Raw genomic sequence first — 23,651 nt, 5'->3', positions numbered from 1 at the left:
ATTACAGGCATGAACCACTGTACCCGTCCAGACTCTGTCTTCTTACTCTTTTTATCTTCAGCACTTAAGAAGCCCTACATAAAGAGATTAAAATGATGTTCAGAGAAGATATTTGGGGCATAGTGACTTTAAAGTTTAACTGTCCAGATGAAGTCAAATCTAAAATGTGTCAATTAGCCATTTCCAGGTATACATTGATGGCTAATTTTTAATTTCATACTGTTCTCCTTTTTCCATTTTTCAAAGAATCTTGTTCAAGCCATTAATATGTGTATTTGCAAAGAACAAGCAGATGTAAATGCAGGCTGATTTTATTATTAGCCAAAGCAAAACATAATTTTTAAATTCCCATGCCAGAATAAAAAGAAGAAAAGTTAAAATAGGACCTTTCTTCACCAGTGCCCAGAGGTGGATGCTAATTATAGATTCAAGTATTTGGTTTGTTTATTTATTCCTTTCAATAGACTCCAGCTCAGAATGCTGCCCTTTTTTTAGTTCTATTCCTTAGTTTTAAAATTACTTAGTTCCCCATTCTACAAACTATCTTCTGGTCAATGCTTTCTCTTTCCTATTTCCAAGTACTGCCAACCTTCACAAATAGGAAAAATATGAAAAATATCAACAGAACCTTTTTAAACCTGTCATCTTTTAAGAATGTTTATGTTAAATTCAAATACCTGACAAATGATAAATGTCAAAATACTAATCTGGACATTTCATTTAAATTAATTAATTGTAGCTAGAACACCAAGCAGTAATAAAATAGGCTACCTTCTGAAAAATGAGGCATAGGTCACAGTTGTATTCTTTAAATCATTTTTTTACCACATTGCCCTCTAAAATTAAATTACTTTGGAATTTCCTTCTAGTTTCATATTCTTTTCCAGCTAATCATTTCCAATAATATGCAAAACTAGAAGTTCAGTATAGTTTCAAAGAATGCTAATTTTTTGCCTTAATTCAAAGCTTTCTGTTGGTGATTAGAAGACTGACCAAAGGGTCAGGTAGTAAAGCATAGTTTAATTCATAGAATCATTGAATCTCAGGATTCCAAGGGGGTTTGAACTTCTCCAGTCTTATAACTAATGACTGAATTCTCCAGGAATATTCTCAATAAACGATTGAGCTCCGGTTTAATTCCTCAGATGGAAAAGTATTCACTATGTCCCAGAACAATTCATTTCATTTTTGGAAAACTCCTCAAGTATTAAAAAGTTCATCCTTGCATTGAACCAGAAATCTGTCTTTCTGTAACATTCACCCAGCTGTCCTAATTCTGACTTTTGAAGACACATTGAACAATTTTCATCCTTCTACATGATCACCATGCAAATGTTTGAAGACAGCTACCATGTCCCCCTAAGTCTTATCCAAATTAATTCCCCTAGGTTAATATAGCCATTCTTCATATCAGCTAGTTCAGAGTCTCCTCATTGTCCACAAAGTATGGGGCCAGAACTGAACATAACACTGCTGGCTTATCTTCATCTTGCAATCAATTAAAAACCCTGAATTGTTTTGTTTTTAAACAAATGTTGCTGTTAAACTCACTCTAAAATCTGGTATATAATTATACAAATCACCCATGTGTTATGGGTACACAATTATACTAATAACAAATAATTTCTGATGATTACATCCCTAAGGTTAATGGGATGAAATGAATTCCTTTTGTGTGTTATAAACTGGCCATATATAACTTTGTTTCTATTGCTCTTGACCTGCATCGTGTTAGTGTTCAGAATGTCATGGGCATTATATTTTATTGTGCATCTTGATTGAAGGGGGGAAATAGATTCATCAGATTTACTTGGGCATTTTCTCCGTGTTAATCTATTTTCTTTTAAGTCCATGAACCTTTCCCCAAGTTGTATATTTTGAAAGCTAATTTTGAACCCCCAGTGTGTCAGTTATTCAAAATTTATTTTCTCCATGCTTCTAGAATTAAAATACTTCCTGATGGTCAAAGTATTGTCATATGTTAATACCTTTTCTTAATATTCTTGAAATGACTTTAAGCATTACAATGTTTTTAAAAATATAGGTAGATAAGGAATAAATGATTTCTCTTAGAAAAAGCTTTCCTATTGTTTAAAGTACTTTTGAAATTTTGCTAATATTTATCAACTTTAAAACAGAAAGCTACTTTCCTGTCAGTTGTAATCTTTGAACCCCCAGTCCTACAAATAGAAAGGAATTCCCTCCTGTATATATTCCATGCACTAAAAACCTTTAAATACATTTACACTTCCCTGTCTGCAACTCAGCTATTTGGAAAATTCACTTATCCAGAATACAACTAGGAACCTAGAAAATAATTATAATAGCAGCAATATTATTCCTACCCTCAAAAACCCAGTCATGGTCCTCTCAATTGGGCATCTAAAGATATTCTTTTTGAGGCTGACCTGATCCCACTTTTTATAAAGTTATATAGATTTTTGTTCCTTCATAGCTTGTACCTGCTATTCCCGTTCCTTGAAATACTTTTTGTTTATCTGGTTAACTCCTACTGTTCTTGAAGGCTGAACTAACAGTTGTCTCCTCTTAAAAGCAGGCTAATCTTCATCATCCTGAATTAAGTAGCTCTATTCCTTCTCTCCCATATTAACCTTAACTATCTGGGCTACATAGCTCTGGGTAGCTTTGGATGCAGGGGCTTGTAATCACATCAAAGACCAAGATTTGTAAGGGCAAGGGGAATCATGGCTTATCTCTCTGTATGTCCACAGCACCTACAATGGTGTCTAGGACCTAGCAAGCACTTAGGAAATTGCTATTAAATGAAAGAATCTGGTTGCTAGTCAGTATCCAGTTAACAGCAGATTATAAGCAACAAATTAGGGAAAGCCAGAACTGAAGTAAGCATAGTGAGAGGAAAGAAATGAAAATCTGACAGGAAAAAATATATTAAACAGACATCAAAACTTGGAACATGCAGCAGCCTTTTAATACCAAAGAAATCAACCGTATATACCGCTGAAGTTCCTGAGGGTGCTTTCTGTTCTATAACGTAGTTCTTTAATTGATATCCACAATGACAACTCTGAGTCATCAAGAAAAGGTTAACTTATGTGCAGCATTCTGTGTAAAAGAAGTCAGGAAATTGTAGAAAGATAGCCACACAAAATTATTAAAGTAAAAAGGGTGTGTGCATAAAGATTCAAATCCTAAAGTATTGAAAATATAGCTATTCAGAACAACTCCCTCTCTGAGATTCTAGGTAGGAAGATTTTTATTATATTATCAAAATATATTTAAATATATGTCTGAAGTATCACAAACAATGACATTTCATTTGGTTTGGCAACTGGTTTCCTGTTCTTAGAATTTTGTGGTCAAAGTCATAAAATTAAAGTGCTCACAAAGAAGGAAAAAGACTAACAGCAAAAACAAGGAGTTTGAGGAAGTTGATATATATTAAATATTAACTCCAGTCCTTTTCACAATCTACTGAGGTACATGAAATAAAAAGAGCATTCCTCTATATTCTATAACATAGTTTTTTCTCTATCATTTATGAGCAAATTCTTGAACCAAAAGACATGCATCTTCCCCAAGAGTGAACACTGATTCTCTAGAAATAGGTAGTCTTGAATCCAGATAAATGGAAAGAACCTCCTCAGGATGGCTGGGAATGGCCATGGTGGCTACAATTATTCCCAGAGTGAGGCCCCAATTTTGAGTTACTTGGCTCTTTCTTATATGGGAAGTGGTAGGAGTCAAGTTGAATTTCAAAGCATCATCCAAACCATTAGCAAGTACCTGACTGGTGCCCTGGAACCAGTGCCCTGCATGGTACCCTGAGTTCTTGCCCTGTTTTCCTCTCCTGTCCATTAGAACAAGGCTGTTAATGAAAGTAGGAGGCTTAGCTCCTATAACTTCAGCTTCTTTATATTACTTGATGAAGCAAAATGGGGCAATACAGAAATAAAAATATTTCTCTAGCCAGGTCTTTCTAACCAGTAGAGTTCTCACTGACCTATTATGTATTTTTTTTTTTTTTTTGAGACAGAGTCTCACTTTGTTGCCCTGGCTAGAGTGCTATGGCGTCAGCCTAGCTCACAGCAACCTCAATCTTCTGGGCTCAATCGATCCTACTGCCTCAGCCTCCCTAGTAGCTGGGACTACAGGCATGTGCCACCATGCCCAGCTAATTTTTTGTATATATATTTTTAGTTGGTCAATTAATTTCTTTCTATTTTTGGTAGAGATGGGGTCTCGCTCAGGCTGGTTTTGAACTCCTGACCTCGAGCAATCTGCCAGCCTCGGCCTCCCAGAGTGCTAGGATTACAGGCGTGAGCCACCGCGCCCGGCCCCTTTTAAGATATTGAGTTAAAGATGGTTATTAATGTGCAAACAACTGATACCAGATTCCTCCCAGAAAGCTAGTTTTTGATAGAGAAACAAAAGAAAGGATCAAAGCAGATTGAATGGGAGGAGCTTCATGATTTTGCTTTGGCTTGTGTCATATATTTGCTCTCCTTCAAACATTAATGTTAGGAGGAAACGAAAAATTCATATTATAACAAGACATTACTAACCATTGTTAATTGCTACAGTCCATAAAAGCAACTGAAGAGGATTTCAGATTCAAATACATATTCTAAACAATAGTTCTCAGCATTAGGTTTCATTGGGGAAATTTCCATTTGACAGTCAAAAGTAATCATTTGTCCACAGATTTCTTTTTCACTCCTGCCCCCTCCTCACCCTGCCTCTGCCCCTCCCAACTCTTTCCTGAGCAGGTACAGATTCTGCCTGATGACTTTCCACCTGCCTCTAAACTATATTTTTAGTGACACTCAAACATGTGAAAATTAGAAAATTTAAACTTATTCTTGAAGCAAGAACTATATAAATATCTACCGTGTAGCATGCAGAATTCAACAGGGAATGTCAGGGTTACAAGACAAAGAACCTATCCTGGGCTCAGTATTTTCAAAAGGTGATTAGATAATCTTTTTTTCCTTCTGTGAACTTGATTTTATAGGAAAGGGAGAGGTGGTGAGAGAGTATTTAATTTATATTGGCAAACTTTTTGTTCAGGTTATTATTCTATTATTTTCAGCTTTCAAGTGGAAAACTCCATTTTATGTAAATGTTTTTCCTTAATGTCATTGTTGCTTTAAATGTAGGACGCGTTGGAACACCTCATTTTATGGCCCCAGAAGTGGTCAAAAGAGAACCTTATGGAAAGCCTGTAGATGTCTGGGGGTGCGGCGTGATCCTTTTTATCCTGCTCAGCGGTTGTTTGCCTTTTTACGGAACCAAGGAAAGATTGTTTGAAGGCATCATTAAAGGAAAATATAAGGTAATGCATTATAAACATCTTATTTTTCCATTGAGATTAAATTATCCTGAAAAATGTTTTTTGAAGTTACTGTCTATCTTTGCTCACTGATTGACTGCCGTGTAGTTACCCAATCAGTGAAAAGATCTTTGCTTCCACCATTGATCCAGTAACCTTGTTAGGCAACATAGACCTCAAGTAAATTTCTGAGTTCTTGTCAGCTGAACTATATCATCCAGGTGAAGAAAACTTTTATGGCCCTTCTTTGTGTACTTTGAGAATTGGGCTTTGTTTTTAAAGGTTTTTGCTTAGTTTGTGAAGTTAAAATGGAAATTTCATCCAGGTAATTATAGTCATTCTTTATCTTAATTTTAAATTTATGCCAGCATAGCTGAAAAAATTTGCCATTTACATTCCTAGATAAATTGAACTGCCAGATCACAACTGCATTCCATGATACAATATAGAGGCATTCCAATGTGACTTAAACGTGTGTTGGAAACCTCATGTACTATCACAGACTTGTGATTAGTAAATTATTACTTTCATTATTAAAAAATGACAAAGTCGGCCGGACATGGTAGCTCACGCCTGTAATCCTAGCACTCTGGGAGGCCAAGGTGGGAGGATCGCTCAAGGTCAGGAGTTTGAAACCAGCCTGAGCAAGAGTGAGACCTCGTCTCTACTAAAAATAGAAAGAAATTAATTGGCCAACTAATATATATAGAAAAAATGAGCCAGGCATGGTGGCGCATGCCTGTAGTCCCAGCTACTCGGGAGGCTGAGACAGAAGGAATGCTTGAGCCCAGGAGTTTGAGGTTGCTGTGAACTAGGTTGATGCCACAGCACTCTATCCCGGGCAACAGAGTGAGACTGTCTCCAAAAAAAGTGAAATAAAATTTAAAAAAAATGAAAAAGTCGTTACTGACATTGTGAATGACTGCATCAAAAAGACCTAAGTACTTCTTGGAAATAAATAAGCTTAAGGTTGATTTCACTATCCCAACTCTTCTTATACTTCTTTGCTCTGTACCACTCTGTACAGCTGACAGGGACTAGGAGGCTGGGCGTGGGAAGCATGGGGGTGGGCGTCTGGGTATCAGGTCAAGGCAGTTTATGTTGGGGAAATTCTTTTTCCTCCCATTATTACTGAAACTCATACTTTGTATTCAACTGAATCACTGTTTCATTTTCTGCCATGCCTACCAATATAAAACCAAACACAGGCGTATATAACACTAGACTCCAAAACTGTGAGGTTCCCTAAAGGTTTCTTTTCAATTCTTCAGTAATGTTAGAATTTTATATGGGACTTGGAAAAAAGAAAAGTGAAGTAGTTTCAGAGCTACAGCCTTATCCTTTAAGCCATAACTGAAGCTTCCGGAGATGAGAATGGTGTATATTTTTGTTTGTTTTTGTCTTGTGCACTATCAGTTTATAAGTGCATACAGGTTTGTCTTTTGTTTTATTTGGTTCAAGATGTATATCAAAACTCTGCTAATGGAAAAAGATGTTTTAGGTATAGGTTTTTTCTGCTTCTCTTAGAATCAGTTGGCCTCTGGGGAATAAAATCAATACTTTCAAGGTAACTAAATGTCTCAGGAAACTGCTTGTAAGTAGTCAGTCATCCCCTTCAATCCCTGGAAATGGTGAGTGGCTCTCAGGAATGCACAGCCAAGGCTTTCTGGTTGAATTTTGCCAACTGAAATCACAGATACTAACATATGAAACGAAACATGATTAGTAATTCATCAGCATAATAATACTAGCAATAAAGATAGCTAACTCAGAACCAGACATAGCACTTATTCTGTGCCAGGAACTGTTCTAAGCACTTTACTTATATTAACTCACTTAATCTTCACAGCAACTTGTGACTTAGGTACCATATAATAAAATCTCCCACCTGCCTTTTTGAGTTATAAGCATTTGCTAATAATAGAATTTTTCCTTTGTGTTTGTTCAGTTGCTAACTTCCTGGTTTCCAAGGCAATGTGCTTCATTTCAACAGCCTATGGTATTTGATTTTGTCTATTTTTAAAACATTGAATGATTATTTTTATTTCTTGGTAAGAAACTTGGATTGTTCACACATGTGCAAAAATTAAATTATTTAAAAATTCCCTATTCCTACTATTATAGTTAAGTGAGATTGATGGTGGCAGCTATATCATAATTTCTGTACCCAGGATTTGAAGCTTTGAGATTAATAACTTATTTACTACTTTACTTGGCTAACTTCAACTCTAGTTTATCTTCCTGGCTTTTCTTACAAAAGGCTCAGATTTTCAGCAGTTTAGTTTGAAGTATAGATCCATCTCTCCCATCTATGATGAACTTCATGGGCCTTTTAAAAAAAAATACTGTGATATGATTCTGTCAACATTTCTTTTTTATTTTTTGTTATAGAAAATTACAAACAAATAAAAATAGTAGCGAGAATAGTATGATGAACCCCCAGCTTCAATAGTTGACATATGACCAATCTTGTTTTATCTATATTCTACATATTACTAGATTATTTTAAAGCAGATCTCAAAATAACCATTTCTCCATCCTATTGGTTCTTAACAGAAGAACTATTAACAAAAATCTTTGAATTCTATCGGTATTTTCAAGAAAAGTTGGATGATACCTTTTAAATGTAATGCATTTAAATTGTCATAGTTTATAAACTGCTACTGGTCTTAAGTGATTTTAATATTTTAAATTCTCATTTGCTAGTTTACCTGATCTTTTAAGGTAGATGTCACAGAGAATACTATTACTATTTAGCTGGAATATATGCTACATTTAATCTCAATAAACTTTTTAATAAGGGACAAAAATATATTTCCCCAACTATATATAAAAGATACAGTATCATCTTACATCATTGTTACAGGTAACCAGTTGATATCTTCACAGCAAGATTCTAAGCTGCTGTGGCTTTGGTATTCAAATAAGTGAGATTATTTTATAGCCCTATTTTGTTCCCCCTTATAGATGCAACCTCCCAGATTAATTTTAGCTACTCTTCTCAGCTGAAGGAAAACCCTGTATTGGATTTTGTCATAAAAAGGACAGGGGGTATCCTTCTAAACCTCTACTCACTTCAGAAATCTTACAACCACTTTCAGATGATTTCTCAACCATTTTGCCAAAGAAAAATTATTCAGACTTTAGGGAGCTCATCAGCTTCAGGATGGGGATGAGGGAATAAGGCTATCCAAGCCCTGTCTAATTACTTACCTCCTTATTTCAAACTGATCAACCAACCACAATTTCAATAGGATGACAATATTTAAACAGTTTCATGGAATTCATCTTAAAAGGATTTGACAAGCAGAAGTGGCTACTATTGAAATTCTGCCTGTTATAAAAAAGAAAATGGAGCACCGTTCAACTTTAACAGCTGTCCCTAACATGGAGACACTTTTCACTCTCCATCTACAAGTACAAAGCCTCACATTAACCAGAGCTGAGTATCTAATGCTAGCTTTTGGCCAAATCGTAATGACTCATTTGTACTGCATGCAAGTACTGTGATTTCATTAGGCTTTAAATTGTTGTGGAGTTTATTCTTCATCTTTCTCCCTTAGAAGGTGGCATAGGTCTCTGCCTGTTAAATCCATGCCTTTGCTTAAAGCTGCTGGCACCAGGCAGCTCACATAACCTCACCCCATCAGTCTGCTTCTCAGTCTTCACAATTCATTGAATAGGGAACGAGACCCTGCTCTGTCTCTACCTCTTTTCCCCATTTGCCTGCCCAAGCCCTAGCATTCTTTGAATTGCGTTGTGATTCCTGGTCTCATACATACCCCTTTTCCCAGAAACCTTCCAACTCTTTCTTCACAGATCCACAGCCTTTCTCATAAATCTTGTATCTTTTGAAAAACTCATAATTCTTTCTGTTTGATTTTAGTCAATTTACCATGTGGCTTAGTTGTCTCATCTCTAAAAGAGAGACAAATGTAACTTCGCTGAGGATAATATTCAAGCAAATTGGTTATTTTGTAGGGCCTATAGTAATAGTGTACTTTTTCCTAAATACTACAATTGATACAGTGGCCAAAATATCCTATTAATAACTTCACATAGTTCACAATTATTGCTGATCCCAGTCTTTAAAAACATTTTTTAAATATTTCTTTAAATTTTTTAAATTTTATTTTAGTCCTTTCTGGATCAACATATTCTAGTCTCTTTAGTCGAGGATCTAAAGATAGAAGCTGGAATCACGAACGTTCTATTCTTCAATTATTAAAAATATTATAACCTATAACAACAAGAGCATATGTATGGAATATTTACTGATCCAAATTCTCATATAGTGAACAACAACAAAAGAATTGCATTTGTCCTTTTCTTCCTTAGAATCAAATTTCTGTCCTTTGCTCTGAAAATTTTATTCACGTTGAAGCAGTATAGGAATATTAAATAATAGTGAATGTTAGTTTCTCATCGAAGATAACGATGTAATATTCCTTTCCTCCTCCTCAGATGAATCCAAGGCAGTGGAGCCATATCTCTGAAAGTGCCAAAGACCTAGTACGTCGCATGCTGATGCTGGATCCAGCTGAAAGGATCACTGTTTATGAAGCACTGAATCACCCATGGCTTAAGGTACGTGAGCACATAGATCACCATCTACACTTGGTTTGAACACTTCTAGTAACAGGAACATATTGCTCTCTAAAGTAGCCCTTTTCAACAATTTTTTTTCCTGAGCTTTTTCATTAGTTTTTGTTCATCTTGATTGCTGTTCCTGCACATCATCTGCAAACATCTGAATAGAGAATATATTACTTGAGGGTCAACCAGTTATCAGACAGAGGATACGAGAGGATTAAGACAAAATACATCAGGAAGGAAGGCCTATTTGTTCTCTGCCAACACATGTTTCAAAGATATGCAATATGAACAAACTAAAATAATACCATGTTTTAATAATTCTCTTTATTTGGGGTGTGACTGTGTGTTTTATAACATTAACGATTTTTCATTAGATCCTAGATATGTATTTACTGTGTTAGGAGAAAGGCAGATTTTTTTTTTTTAGACAGAGTCTCACTCTGTTGCCCGGGCTAGAGTGCCGTGGCGCCAACCTAACTCACAGCAGCAACCTCAAACTCCTGGGCTCAAGCGATCCTTCTGCCTCAGCCTCCCAAGTAGCTGGAACTACAGGCATGCACCCCCATGCTCGGCTGATTTTTTCTATATATTTTTAGTTGGCCAATTAATTTCTTTCTAATTTTTTAGTAGAGACGGGGTCTTGCTCTTGCTGAGGCTGGTTTCAAACTCCTGACCTAGAGCTATCCTCCCACCTCAGCCTCCCAGAGTGCTAGGATTACAGGCGTGAGCCACCACGCCCAGCCGAGAAAAGCAGATTTTAAAAATTGTTTTTATATCCCATCCTGCCAATGAGTATCAAGGAAAATTATAACTTGAGATGTCAATGAAATAATACTATTTGATTAAGACATTATACAGTTCAGTAATTCCAGGAAATTCTCACTTTACAGGTTAGAAAACTAATGCTATGAGAGGTTAACAATCTTGCCAAAGCCATGTGTGGTGGCTCACAGCACTTTGGGAGGCCCAGGTGGGAGGTTCACTTGAAGCCAGGAGTTAGAGACCAGCGTGAGCAACATAGACAAAAAATAGAAAAACTTAACCACATGTGGTGGCACATGCCTGTAGTCCCAGCTACTCAGGAGGCCGAGGCAGGAGGATCACTTGAGCCCAGGAGTTTGAGGCTACATTGAGTTGTGATCACGCCACTGCACTCTAGCCTAGGCAACAGAGCAAGACCTTATGTCACACACACACACACACACACACACACACACACACACACAAATCTTGCCCAAGTCATGGAAGTCATTAGTGCTAGAACCAGGATTTTAAATTCAGCCTACCACTACACTACCCTTTCATTTGTATGCTAGATCCTATCCCTTTTGCTTACTCAACAACGTTGACCCAACAATTTCCTCCTTTCCTGCATCATCAGTTTTCTATCTCTATTGGATCTAACATGCTGTAGCTTGTTTTTATTATATACATACACACACACACAGCCCCCACACCTCTTCTCTTAACCTTACAACCCCCTCCAGCTTCTGCCCCTAGTCTCTGCTTCTCTCTTTTTTTTTTTTTTTTGAGACAGAGTCTCACTCTGTCGCCCAGGGTAGAGTACAGTGGTGTCATCATAGCTTACTGCAACCTGTAACTCCTGGGCTCAAGTGATCCTCCTGCCTCAGCCTCCAAAGTAGCTGGGACTATAGGTGCATGCCACCATGCCTGGCTAATTTTCCTGTTTTTAGTAGAAACAAGGTCTCTCTCTCTCGTTCAGGCTGGTCTCAAACTCGTGAGCTCAAGAGCTTCTCCCACCTTGGCCTCCCAGAGTGCTAGGATTACAGGTGTGAGCTACTGCACCTGGCCCTAGTCTCTGCTTCTCTTGACAGCAAAACTCCTAGAAAGAGTTGTCTGTACTACTCATGTTCTTCCAGTTTCTCCCATCCCTTTCTTTTGCACCCACTCTGGTCAGCATTACAGTCCTATTAACTCCACTAAAATAGATCTTATCAAGTCACTACTGACCTTCATGTTGCTAAGTCCAGTGGTGACATCCCAGGGCTTGTCCTTCTTGGCTGATCAGCAACCTCGGACATCCGTCCTCCTAAAATGCTTCCCTTAGCTTCCATGACACCCGTCTCTCCTGGTTGCCCTTTTGCCTCTCTGACTGTTCCTTCTTAGATCTTGCTGATTTTTTTCTCATTTCCCCACACCCGCCTCTCCACACTGAAATGCTAAAGGCCTCTGTCCTTGCTCCTCCTCTTTTTCTTTATTGAAGGTAGAAAAACACAAACTGTTTTTTCTCTGCCGTCACACCACACAACAATCAACACAGAAAACCAGAAGACTTCTTTGACCACATGTGTATGATTTCTCCCCATAAACAACCAAGCAATCAACCCTGAAATGGATACCAGCTGGGTGTCCTCTGATTCAATTCTGACACTATCTATGTGCAAATAGCATCGGATCCCACAGGTTGATGGCTCAGACCCCGAAGACCTTCCCCCTCCTTCAGACACCAGTCATAAGTCCAGGCCTCTGGAACTTCTGACCAACCAGCTATAAACTGGGGACCCCATGACTCCCTCCACTTTGGGTTCAATTAATATGGTAGAACTACTCACAGAACTCGAGAGAAAGACTTACATCTACTGGTTTATTATAAAGGATATTACAAAGGGTACAGATGAAGAGATGCATATGGTGAGCTATGGAGGAAGGGGTACGGAGCTTCCATGCCCTCTAGGTGTACCACCCTCCAGGAACCTCCATGTATGAAGCTATCCAGAAGCTCCCTGTACTGTGCCCTTCTATATTAGGTTTTATGGAGGCTTCGTTACATAGGTATGATTGATTAAACCATTGGCCGTTAGTGATCAACTTAACCTTTGGCTCCTCTCCCCTCCCCAGAAGTAGGAGGTTGAGGCTGCAAGTCCCAGCCCTCTAATCCTGCCTTGGTCTTTCAGGTGACCAGCCTCATCTTGAAGCTACCTGTGTGCTGGTAGCCATCAGTCAATACAAACATACAAAAAACCATCACTTTGGAGATTCTAAGGATTTTAGGAACTATGTGCCAGGAAACAGGGTCAAAGACCAAATATATATTTTACAATATCACAGTCTATCTTTGGTCTTCCAATCCAGATCCCTTACATCAAAAGGATATACAACTCAAAAGATACTGCCACATTACTAGAATCTCTTTCGGTCATTAATAATTACTACAGTTCATCATTATATTGTGTGAGTATGTCTCCCAGGGTGAGGCCATTCAGGTTTGCAGACTTCCATTGATCTTGTCAGATTCTGAAAGCAGGAGTAGTCTCTGCTAAAATATGCCTTTCAGGCATTTGGTATAATTGAACTAAATGACAATGTCATCTTTTGTTCTGAGCCTCTTTCAAATTGTTAATGTAATACTGGATGTCCCTGAATTCATAGTCCATTTATTTATTCCTTTACCCTCAGGTGATATTCTTTCTGTATTAATTGTAATCAATTAACTCTTGAACTCTTCTCAGGTACAAAATGTCAATAAGAGTGTTCTATTTGCCAGCAAAAGACCTTTGCAAGAGACATTAGAATCGACATTGTGCTGATCTATACTGCAGGCAGAAATACTAGTCTAGCAAGTGCCTCCCCCTCAGTCCACTCCCATTCAGATAGGGTAAGGCTACACAGGTGGAGAACAACTGAGCTATTTTTACCACCAGGCAATATGGCTGCATCCACTCTTAGCCCCAATTTTGCCAAATGGCATAAAGGCACAACCCACCCCCATCAGGCCTTAGGAATTCGGACATAAGGTTTAAATATATTAGTTATTGTTTCTTGCTTGGGAGTCTTCCCTATTACCAGAAGGTGCATTTGCAGTTCTAGTCCTAGGACCACTGTATCAGGTAGGGAAAAGAAAAAAAGTTGAGGTGATGTGGGGAAAAAAGAAAAAAGTATAATCATCATACCAGGGTACTCCTCCCTTGGCAAGAATTGCACAGTCATCCTAGCATCTTCTTCCACCCCTTCCTCCCCACATCAAACAGGTAAATGGGAAAATCTAGTGGGGACACTCCTTTACCCCACTCATGTTGAGTGAGTGAGCAAACACCTGTGAACACAAGTAAGCCAGCCCCTCATGCTTTTATTTCCCCTTGCTTTAGACAACCAATGTTTTTGTTTTTGTTTTTGAGACAGAGTCTCACTGTGTTGCCCAGGCTAGAGTGCCGTGGCATCAGCCTAGCTCATAGCAACCTCAAACTCCTGGGCTCAGGCAATCCTCCTGCCTCAGCCTCCCAAGTAGCTGGGACTACAGGCATGCACCACCATGCCCAGCTAATTTTGTTAATGTATTTTTAGTTGGCCAATTAATTTGTATTTTTAGTAGAGACGGGGTCTCACTCTTGCTCAGGCTGGTTTCGAACTCCTGACCTTGAGTGATTCGTCCCCCCTCAGCCTCCCAGAGGGCTAGGATTACAGGAGTGAGCCACCATGCCTGGCCAACAACCAGTGTTTTAAATGCTCATTCTACTTCTCTATCATGCTATTACTACTCTAAGGAAAATATGTCTCTGCCAATTGTTGAACATTATGGGCTGTATAGTGCGTTCTTTGGCCTGAAGAATGTTAAGCTGTCCAAGTACATGCAATATCTTCTCTTCTGGTTTTTTTATGGCATTCTGAGCATTTGCATCTTCCACAGGTTAAGCAAAGCCCAGTCCAGAGTCAGTGTCTATTCTTGTTAATACCCATTTGTAGACCCCCAGAGCTACCAGTACCAGTCTCACTTGTGAGCTATGTTCAGGGCCTTTCCACCACAGAATCTACTCCATACCCGTCAGCACTTTTTTGTCTTTTGCTGGCAAATTGTCCCGGCCCGCGGGACCTTCTGTTACTCGTGGGGTCAAGGGGGACAGTGCCTGAAAGAGATGGGCGAGGGGCCGGGCGCTGTGGCTCACGCCTGTAATCCTAGCTCTTGGGAGGCCGAGGCGGGCGGATTGCTCAAGGTCAGGAGTTCAAAACCAGCCTGAGCAAGACCCTGTCTCTACTATAAATAGAAAGAAATTAATTGGCCAACTGATATATATATAGAAAAGTAGCCGGGCATGGTGGCGCATGCCTGTAGTCCCAGCTACTCGGGAGGCTGAGGCAGGAGGATTGCTTGAGCCCAGGAGTTTGAGGTTGCTGTGAGCTAGGCTGACGCCACGGCACTCACTCTAGCCTGGACAACAAAGTGAGACTCTGTCTCAAAAAAAAAAAAAAAAAAAAAAAAAGAGATGGGCGAGAGAAAGGAATGAGACCAAGCAAAGGGTTGTCAAGGTCTGCTTTACTTGGATTCTTTGTAGGTTTTATAAGCATACAGAAACAAAGAAGTAGAAACAGAAAAATAGAGTGGGGTGACGATGAGTCTTGGGTTTGGGCTAATCAGCCCCAATCAGCGTCTTATCGTATCGAAGCTGTTTGTGACTGGTTACTCATCTCCAACCTGGCAGGTGGTCGGGAACCATTGCAGTTAGCACTCCCTGGAGCATTCCGTGGTCAGCACGTCATGGAATGCATTCTTCTCGGAGCTATAGCTGGAATTTTCCAGGGCGAAGCTCGTGCGTAGGACGAGTCATAGGGGAGTTGAGGGTCTTTGAGGGTCCTTGCCTCTAACAGCAAATAGAACACTCTTATTGGCATTTTGTACCTGAGAAGAGTTCAAGAGGAATGTGTCTAGATTCAGCCCATCTCTGCGCTGCTGCGGTAGCCCCATACTCACGCATTTCGTGAACCCAGATGGCCACCTCAAGGGAGCACACGGGATCTATGCTTGTCAGTTCCAATCACTTCCTAACCTGGAAGGGGGTTCTTCTGATGGGCATCGACATTTCCTACTTTAACACACCCCTCAAATTTCCACAGGGCCATGCTCCACATGGGCATCCCTTAAAAGGGCAGGTTTCCATTGCCCTTCTGCCCAACCATGTGGCCAGGCTACTGGCCACTGCTCGTGAGTCAGGAAAAGCCCAAACACAAGGATTTCTACCATTTGTTCAATTCTTTCATCACTACTAGGAAAATAGCATGTAATTCAGCCCAACAAGCTAATCTGGTTTTTACCTTTTTTGATCAGAGTAGCAGCAATCCAGGTAGGACATTGTCCCTTCACCTTGGAACTGTCATCTACAAACCCAGCAATTCTTGGGTGTTCAGTTCAGAGTTGTTTATAGAGCATTGTCCAAGTGAGAGTAGAATCCAATAGCTGCTCACATAGTTCCAGAGTCAGTCCTAGGGGAAACAGAGGCTCCCTGCTTGTGAATCTCCTCCTGACACTCCCCAGATAGCATGAATGCATATAAACCATTTCCATTTGATTATGGAACTCTTCCGGGTATTGCTTTCCCCATTAGAATAATTTTTTGTCATCACCCAAGACATCATGGGTATTTCAAGTGTCAATATCATTTTATACCCTTTAGTCATAAAAGTGGCTTTAGCTAATATCTCATAGCAAGGCAGTAAATGCCCCTGAATAGAAATTCTCTAGTCCAGAGTCCCAATACTCCTCGCTGGGAGGTGTTCACAGGCTTTTGCCATAAGAGCAAAACCCTATCTCTACTAAAGAAAAAAAAAATAGAAAAATTAGTCTTCTACTAAAAATAGAAAAATTAGCTGGGCATGGTGGCATACTCCTATAGGCCCAGCTACTCAGGAGGCTGAGGCAAGAGGATTGCTTGAGCCCAGGAGTTTGAGGTTGCTGTGAGCTAGGCTGACGCCACGGCACTCTAGCCCAGGGTAACAGAGTGAGACTCTCTCCCAAAAAATAATAATAATAATGTATCTTAGTGGTGATGACATGGAATACTATTACAGAATTTTGAGATTCCAGTGGATCTTGAGTCTCCTTGAGAATATTACTTCTCAAATATACATTGAACCTCTGATACTCAATACTATTAATAGTTATGCCTGATTTCCCCCAGAAAAGAGTAGGTAAACAGTTCTTAGATACTTCCTTAATATTTTTTTTCTCTCAGACATATAATGAACAGTTATGGAGGAATTCCTATTTTTCCTTTTCTTTTCTCAGTTTCTCCATAATGAGGATCTTTTGTTTATTAGAAGCTAGTCTAAATGGCAGATAACAATGAAAATGGCAGTCATTTAAGTCCATTTCTAAGATCCTTCAGAAGATGTTTTAGCATTGCATAGTACATACTTATAGTAGCTTTCAAAACTTATCTTGGCTAATAACATATTTATTTTTGGAAAACCATGTTCCTAACAATGATTACAGTTCTTGTTCTAAATAATCTGAGCTTAATACATAAAAGATTTCTGGCACCAGAAAAAAGACAAAAGAATATCAGTAACTTTTTAAAAGTTCTAGAAATGCTGTTTGAGCTCAGTGCTACATGCCATGTCCATGTCTGAAGTATAGTTTAACTTCATTTCTTATGTGTCATCTGAAGATGAAAGAATTCAATGAGTATATTATCTGTCTGGTGAAAGCAGACTTATATTTCAACACTTGTCCGTGTATATTTATAAATCATTACTATGTATGTAAGTGGTGTTAATTTAGAATGACTAAAATGGAAGCTGTGGCTTAAATATGAAAAACTCCTGAATAACTGCAAAGTGAAGAAATAAAATGATGAAAATCCTTATAATGAAGAGTGCCCAAAGTCATAGTACCATTGCTTTACGTAAAAAAAAAAAAAAAAAAACAAGATAAGAAATTGTTTTTTTTGGTAAAACCACGAGAAATGCAATGTCCTCTTCAATCATTTCATATCAAAAAAAAAAGAATTTGAGTATTAGACTCAGTAATACGTGAATGTCTTATATCTTATGATTGTTAAATTATACCTATTTAACACTTTTATCTATCTGAATTAATGATGCTTGCTGTGAATATTTATTCCAACAAAAGTAAGCCAACTAAGATTGTACTTTCCCCATACATGGTTGAGCTCTTCTCACACCCTTTGTAGCCTTAATATGTAGACTGTAAATTATATTCAATGTAATAAAAGGTGGAAAGGTATTTATCTCAGCCTAATCAATTTGAATTGTGGAAAAATCAATCAACACACCAATTAAATGTGTATTCAGTATCTAGTGTGCACAAGGGACTATGAATCATATACTTCATTAAAGTGCAAGGCAAATTGCTATAGAAATTTTTCTCAATTCATATCACATTATTATTAGTGTCAGGAGGGAATATTTAATACAGAAAAATATTATTTTTACTCTGTTGTCTGATTTATAATGCTTTGAGGGTTTTTTTATTGCTTGTTTTCTGGTAAGAGATATTGTAACAGACCTTTGTGTGTGTGTGTATGTGTGTGTGACAGTCTTGCTCTGTTGCCCAGGCTAGAGTGCCATGGCGTCAGCCTAGCTCACAGCAACCTCAAACTCCTGGGCTCAAGCAATCCTCCTGCATCAGCCTCCTGAGTAGCTGGGACTACAGGTGCATGCCAACACACCCAGTTATTTTTTTCTATTTTTAGTAGAGATAAGATCTCCCTCTTGGTCAGGCTGGTCTCGAACTCCTGACCTCAAGCAATCCTCCGGCTTTGGCCTCCCAGAGTGCTGGGATTACAGACATCAGCCACTCACTGCGCCCAGCCATGGACTTTTCTTAAATCTCATGATTTCATCATCTTAGAAAATATGAGAAACCATAATTGAAGCATAATTTTATTTTTTAAGAAAACCTTTTTGTCCTTATCTCTCCACTTCACCTTAGTGAATGGTGAGCAGAAAAGGTGTTCACTAGAAATAGAGTTCACAGTCAGATATACAGTAAATTTCCCGATCTGTTAGAAAGAAAAAGGCACAGCCAGGCTGTGAAATAGATTTTCAAATGATGCTAATATAACAGAAAGACGCAGAAAGGATTCTGTCCTGCAGCAACTACCTCTTCTCAGTTTTTTGGCTAAAGAGAGTGGGCTTTTGGGGAGCCCATTTTGTCTGCTCTCCTAGTCTTTGAAGTTTCTAGTCTTTAAAGTTTCTAGGTTGCAGGCTGCTCTCACACCCAGACTAGTCTATATTAGGAGGCCAAAAAAAAAATTGGCAATTATACCACAGGATTGCCCTTCAAGTGGAATCCCTACCCACTCTACCTTCTTTCCTCCAGCTTTCAGAGTCTTCAGTTAGTTGCTTTATATATCGTATTCAGGGTTTTTAGTGGAATTAGTGGAGGCATAAGATGAACTGTGTATATTCTGTCTCGTCACTGGGTAGTCACTTTAACGCTTCACTTTTGAATCTTCAGTTTCTTTGTTATCGATAACTGGCCAAAACAGTAGACTTTAGAAAACCTGTTTATTCTGTTGAATAGGGCATTTAAAAATCATCTCTATTACCTGTTTGTTGCTCTAGAATCCAGGCATGACATGCATCTTTCAGACTGCCTGCCTCAGCCTTCCCTATCACAGTTGGTGCTCGCACCGAAAACCTTGCTATTGTTATTGACTCCTCTCTTTCTCTCATACCCCATATCCAATCTTTTAGAAAACCATATTCTCTCTACTTTCACAATATATGCAGAACTAAAAACTTCTGTTCTTTGAAAAATATTGTTAAGAGGGTAAAGAAACAAGCTACAAACTGGAAGTAAATATTTGCAAATTATATATCTGAAAAGGACTTATATCCAGAATATGTAAAGAAGTCTCAAAACTCAAGAAAACAAACAACTCAATTCAAAATGGGAGAAGATTTGAACAGACACTTCAACAAAGAAGATATACAGATGGCCAATAAGCATAAGCAAAGATGCTCACTCAGCCTCATTAGTCATTAGGGAAATACAAATTAATGCCACAGTGAGATACCTGTACACATGTATTAGAATGGCTAAAATCAGAAAGACTGACCATAGCAAGTGTTGGTGAGGATGTAAAACAATTGAAACTCATGCACTGCTAGTGGGAATGTAGAATGGTACAACCACTTTGGAAAACAGTTGGGCAGTTTCAGTTGGCAGTTGGGCAGTTAAACGTACTACTATCATATGGCCCAGCCATTCTGCTCCTTAGTATTTACCTGAGAGAAATGAAACATACCTTCATACAAAGACTTATACATGAATGCTCACAGCGGCTTTGTACAGAATAGCCAAAAATTGGAAACAAGCTAGGGTCCATCAACAGGTAAAAGGATAAACAAATTATAGGATATATCCATACAGTGGAATACCACTCAGCAATAAAAAGGAATGAACAATTGATATATGCAACAGCATAGATGAATTCAAAATCATGCTGAGTAGCAGCTGGATAATAATGAGCACATTCTGTATGATTCCACTTACATACAATTCTAGAAAATGCAAACTTATCTTTGTTGACAGAAAGTAGATCAGTGGCTCCCTGGGGATGGGGAAAGGGGATTACAAAAGGGCACAAGGATACTTTTGAGAGTGATGGGTATGTTCATTATCTTGATTGTGGTGATGGTTTTATGGTTATAGACATATGTCAAAACTTATCAATTGTACATTTTAAATATGTGCATTTATCATATACTAATTTACTTCAGTTAAGCTTTTGGGAGAAAACAAAAAACATATAATATTCAGAGTCTATCTCTCTTTTGCCATTTTTATTATTTCCATCTGGTTTCATCCACCATCCTCTTTCACCTGGGTGACTATAATAGCCTCTTAACTGGTCTTCCTACTTTTTCTTTTTTTAAAACTCTTATCCCCTTCAAAGTCTATTCTCAGCTCAACCACCAGGATGTTCCTTTGAAGTTAAATCATGGCCCAGGTGTGTTGGCTCACACCTGTAATTTTTGGCACTTTGAGAGGCCAAGGCAGGACGATCACCTGAAGCCAGGAGTTTAAGACCAGCCTGGGCAAAATAGCAAGATCCCTATCTCTACAAAAAAAACACAAAAATTAGCCGGGCATGGTGACACGTGCCTGTAGTCCCAGCTACTTGAGAGGCCGAGGCAGGAGGATCACTTGAGCCCAGGAGTTTGAGGTTACAGTGAGTTATGATGAACCCACTGCACTCCAGCCTGTGAGACACAGCAAAACCCTGTCTCCAAAAAAATAAATAAAACATAAAGTTAAGTCAGATCATGCTACATTAGCTCAAGACTCTCCAGTAGCTCTCTCTCCCCCTCAGAAAAGAAGCCAAAAGTGTTTCATGGCTCTACCCCAGCCTTGTCATGTCTCTGATCTGATCCACTGTTCTCCCCACACCCAGTCACTTCACTTTGCACATGCATTGGTCTCCTTGCCACTTCTTGAAAATTCCACACACACTGCCTTCCTCGAGCCTTTGCATTGATGGTTCTTTCTGCCTAGACCACTCCCTCACCTCTTTTGAATGTTACCTTCTCAATTGGGCTTACTCTGACCACACTATTTTAAATTGAAGTGTACCCAAACCCTCTTACTTTGCTTTACTTTTTGCTTTATTCCATAGTACTTTTGACATACTCTGTAATTTACCTTTTTTGTGTTTTCTCATCTCCTCCCACTAGAATATGGACTACATGAGGGCTGGTATCTTTGTTGGTTTTACAATGCTTGGCACATAGTAGGCTCTCAAGAAATATTTATGAAATGAATGAGTGCTTACAGCATATAAATCTTTAAGATACATTGGCAAATTACAGTAGAACCAAAGGGGGAGAAGAAGAATAACAAGACATTTGAAATATACATAAGGAATAGTTGAGGCAACTGGAGGCATTCTTTCAGAGAAAAATAGATTTAGTGGGAGCATGATCCCCCTCTGTGTTGCCCCAAAAGACAAAACTAGCCTAAACAAGCCCGATGTGGGCCTAAGCTGAGAATGTACATTTTTTAAATTACAATTTCTTAAAATTGTAATGGGCTGCCAGAAAGTAATGATCTCCTACTGGGTGAGGTCAAACAGAATGATCATCCATTGAGAATGAAAGTGGACTCAGCATGGAGTTCAAAGATTCTGTGATTTTGTAGTCCAGTTATTCCTGACAACGTAGAATGCTGGATCAATAGTGGAATTAATTTTTCAAATGCTCATTTTATCTGACAAATCATGTCAAAGGTAACTTGATAACTTCATAATAGTTATGATTATGTTAGCCACATAGCGATATATCTGAAAATTATGTTATCTATTGTTTCAGCCATTTATTATTGCTGAAAATAAAGTATTATTTTACTATCAGTTTTAACCTTCATATCTTCATTTCAGATTACTTATCACTATCATAGAGTAAAATCTGCAATCTCCTAGAATTCAATCTAAGTTTTACATTTAAGAATTTGAGCTTTGTTGTTTGTTTTAGATTAAGCTTCTTCACTTTTTAAAACAGTTTCATAACATTCACTATCTTTTGTCTTTTATAGGAGCGGGATCGTTATGCCTACAAGATTCATCTTCCAGAAACAGTAGAGCAACTGAGGAAATTCAATGCAAGGAGGAAACTAAAGGTAAATTAAAGAAATCAGCAAAAAGCCAGAAAGATATAGTTAATGGTAATGTTTTTATTCTGTTTCAGTGCCCATAAAGTGGCCATTGTTTTTGTTATAGCTAAATTCTCATTTCTAAAAATTACCACCATTTAAATAAGATTTGGGCATTTTAAATCATTTAAGGTAACATCTAAGTATGATTCTAAACAATAAATTATAATAAATGAAAGATTACTTATATTTTAGATTTGTCTTTGAAATTCGTAGTAGAGATATAGTTACATTATTAGCCATTATTATTGAATATGAATCTAGGCCATGTTTGCTCAAACTTAAATATTTTGACAGAAAATGTGAGTTTAGTTCAATGAAATAACATTGAATTACAACTGGAACTAGGATTAAATAACCATCACAAAGTAGTAAATGAAATCCCCCACTACCTTGATCTACTAAAAAATACTTTCACATCATTTTTCTCACCTTCTTTTCTTTATTCTTCCTAGGTATCTTTCTCCCTTTTACCATTCTCCCTATCATCCACTTAACCACAAAAAAAATAAAAATAAAAATGGTAATCACCCCATTTGGGGGACTCCATTTGCTTTTAAAAGTTTCAGAAAAATACCTAACATAAAATAGTGGAGTCTTTCCAGCACTGAGAGAAAATGCTATGTGACAGCATACCCCCCAGCCCCAGGGTAACAGAAGAAACTTGTTTATCTTAAGGTCTCAAAATTAATGTATGTTTGACTTACTTTTTTTTTTTTTTTTTTTTTGAGACAGAGTCTCGCTTTGTTGTCCAGGCTAGAGTGAGTGCCGTGGCGTCCTAGCTCACAGCAACCTCAAACTCCTGGGCTCGAGTGATCCTTCTGCCTCAGCCTCCCGAGTAGCTGGGACTACAGGCATGCGCCACCATGCCCGGCTAATTTTTTATATATATATCAGTTGGCCAATTAATTTCTTTCTATTTATAGTAGAGACGGGGTCTCGCTCTTGCTCAGGCTGGTTTTGAACTCCTGACCTTGAGCAATCCGCCCGCCTCGGCCTCCCAAGAGCTAGGATTACAGGCGTGAGCCACAGCGCCCGGCCTGACTTACTTTTGATACTGAAGATGTTAACTCTTTTCTAAGCGATTGATTGGATAGTAACCCTTCTTAGTCATATGACTCCTGCCAATTATAAAAGTTTTCCTCTTTAGTATTCTCAGATATGTCTTTTTTTTTTTTTTGAGACAGAGTCTCGCTTTTGTTGCCCAGGCTAGAGTGAGTGCCGTGGCGTCAGCCTAGCTCACAGCAACCTCAAACTCCTGGGCTCGAGTGATCCTTCTGCCTCAGCCTCCCGGGTAGCTGGGACTACAGGCATGCGCCACCATGCCCGGCTAATTTT

General features: G+C 38.5%; 1 protein-coding gene across 11 annotated transcripts in view; it reads left to right on the top strand.

Annotated features, from left to right (window-relative positions):
* The window catches only part of CASK (calcium/calmodulin dependent serine protein kinase), a 381,055-nt gene that overhangs the window by 244,466 nt on the left and 112,938 nt on the right, over window positions 1-23,651 (top strand). For all 11 annotated transcript variants that reach the window (XM_075999330.1, XM_012781844.2, XM_012781842.2 and 8 more), the window contains exons 7-9: window positions 5,139-5,314; window positions 9,776-9,898; window positions 22,197-22,280. In XM_075999330.1, the coding sequence (XP_075855445.1) occupies window positions 5,139-5,314; window positions 9,776-9,898; window positions 22,197-22,280 (383 nt within the window). The remainder of the gene's footprint in view (window positions 1-5,138; window positions 5,315-9,775; window positions 9,899-22,196; window positions 22,281-23,651) is intronic.

This window comes from Microcebus murinus, chromosome X (genome assembly GCF_040939455.1).
Source record: "Microcebus murinus isolate Inina chromosome X, M.murinus_Inina_mat1.0, whole genome shotgun sequence".
Classification (NCBI taxonomy): Eukaryota; Metazoa; Chordata; class Mammalia; order Primates; family Cheirogaleidae; genus Microcebus; species Microcebus murinus.
This window is presented reverse-complemented; position numbering and strand designations above follow the sequence as displayed.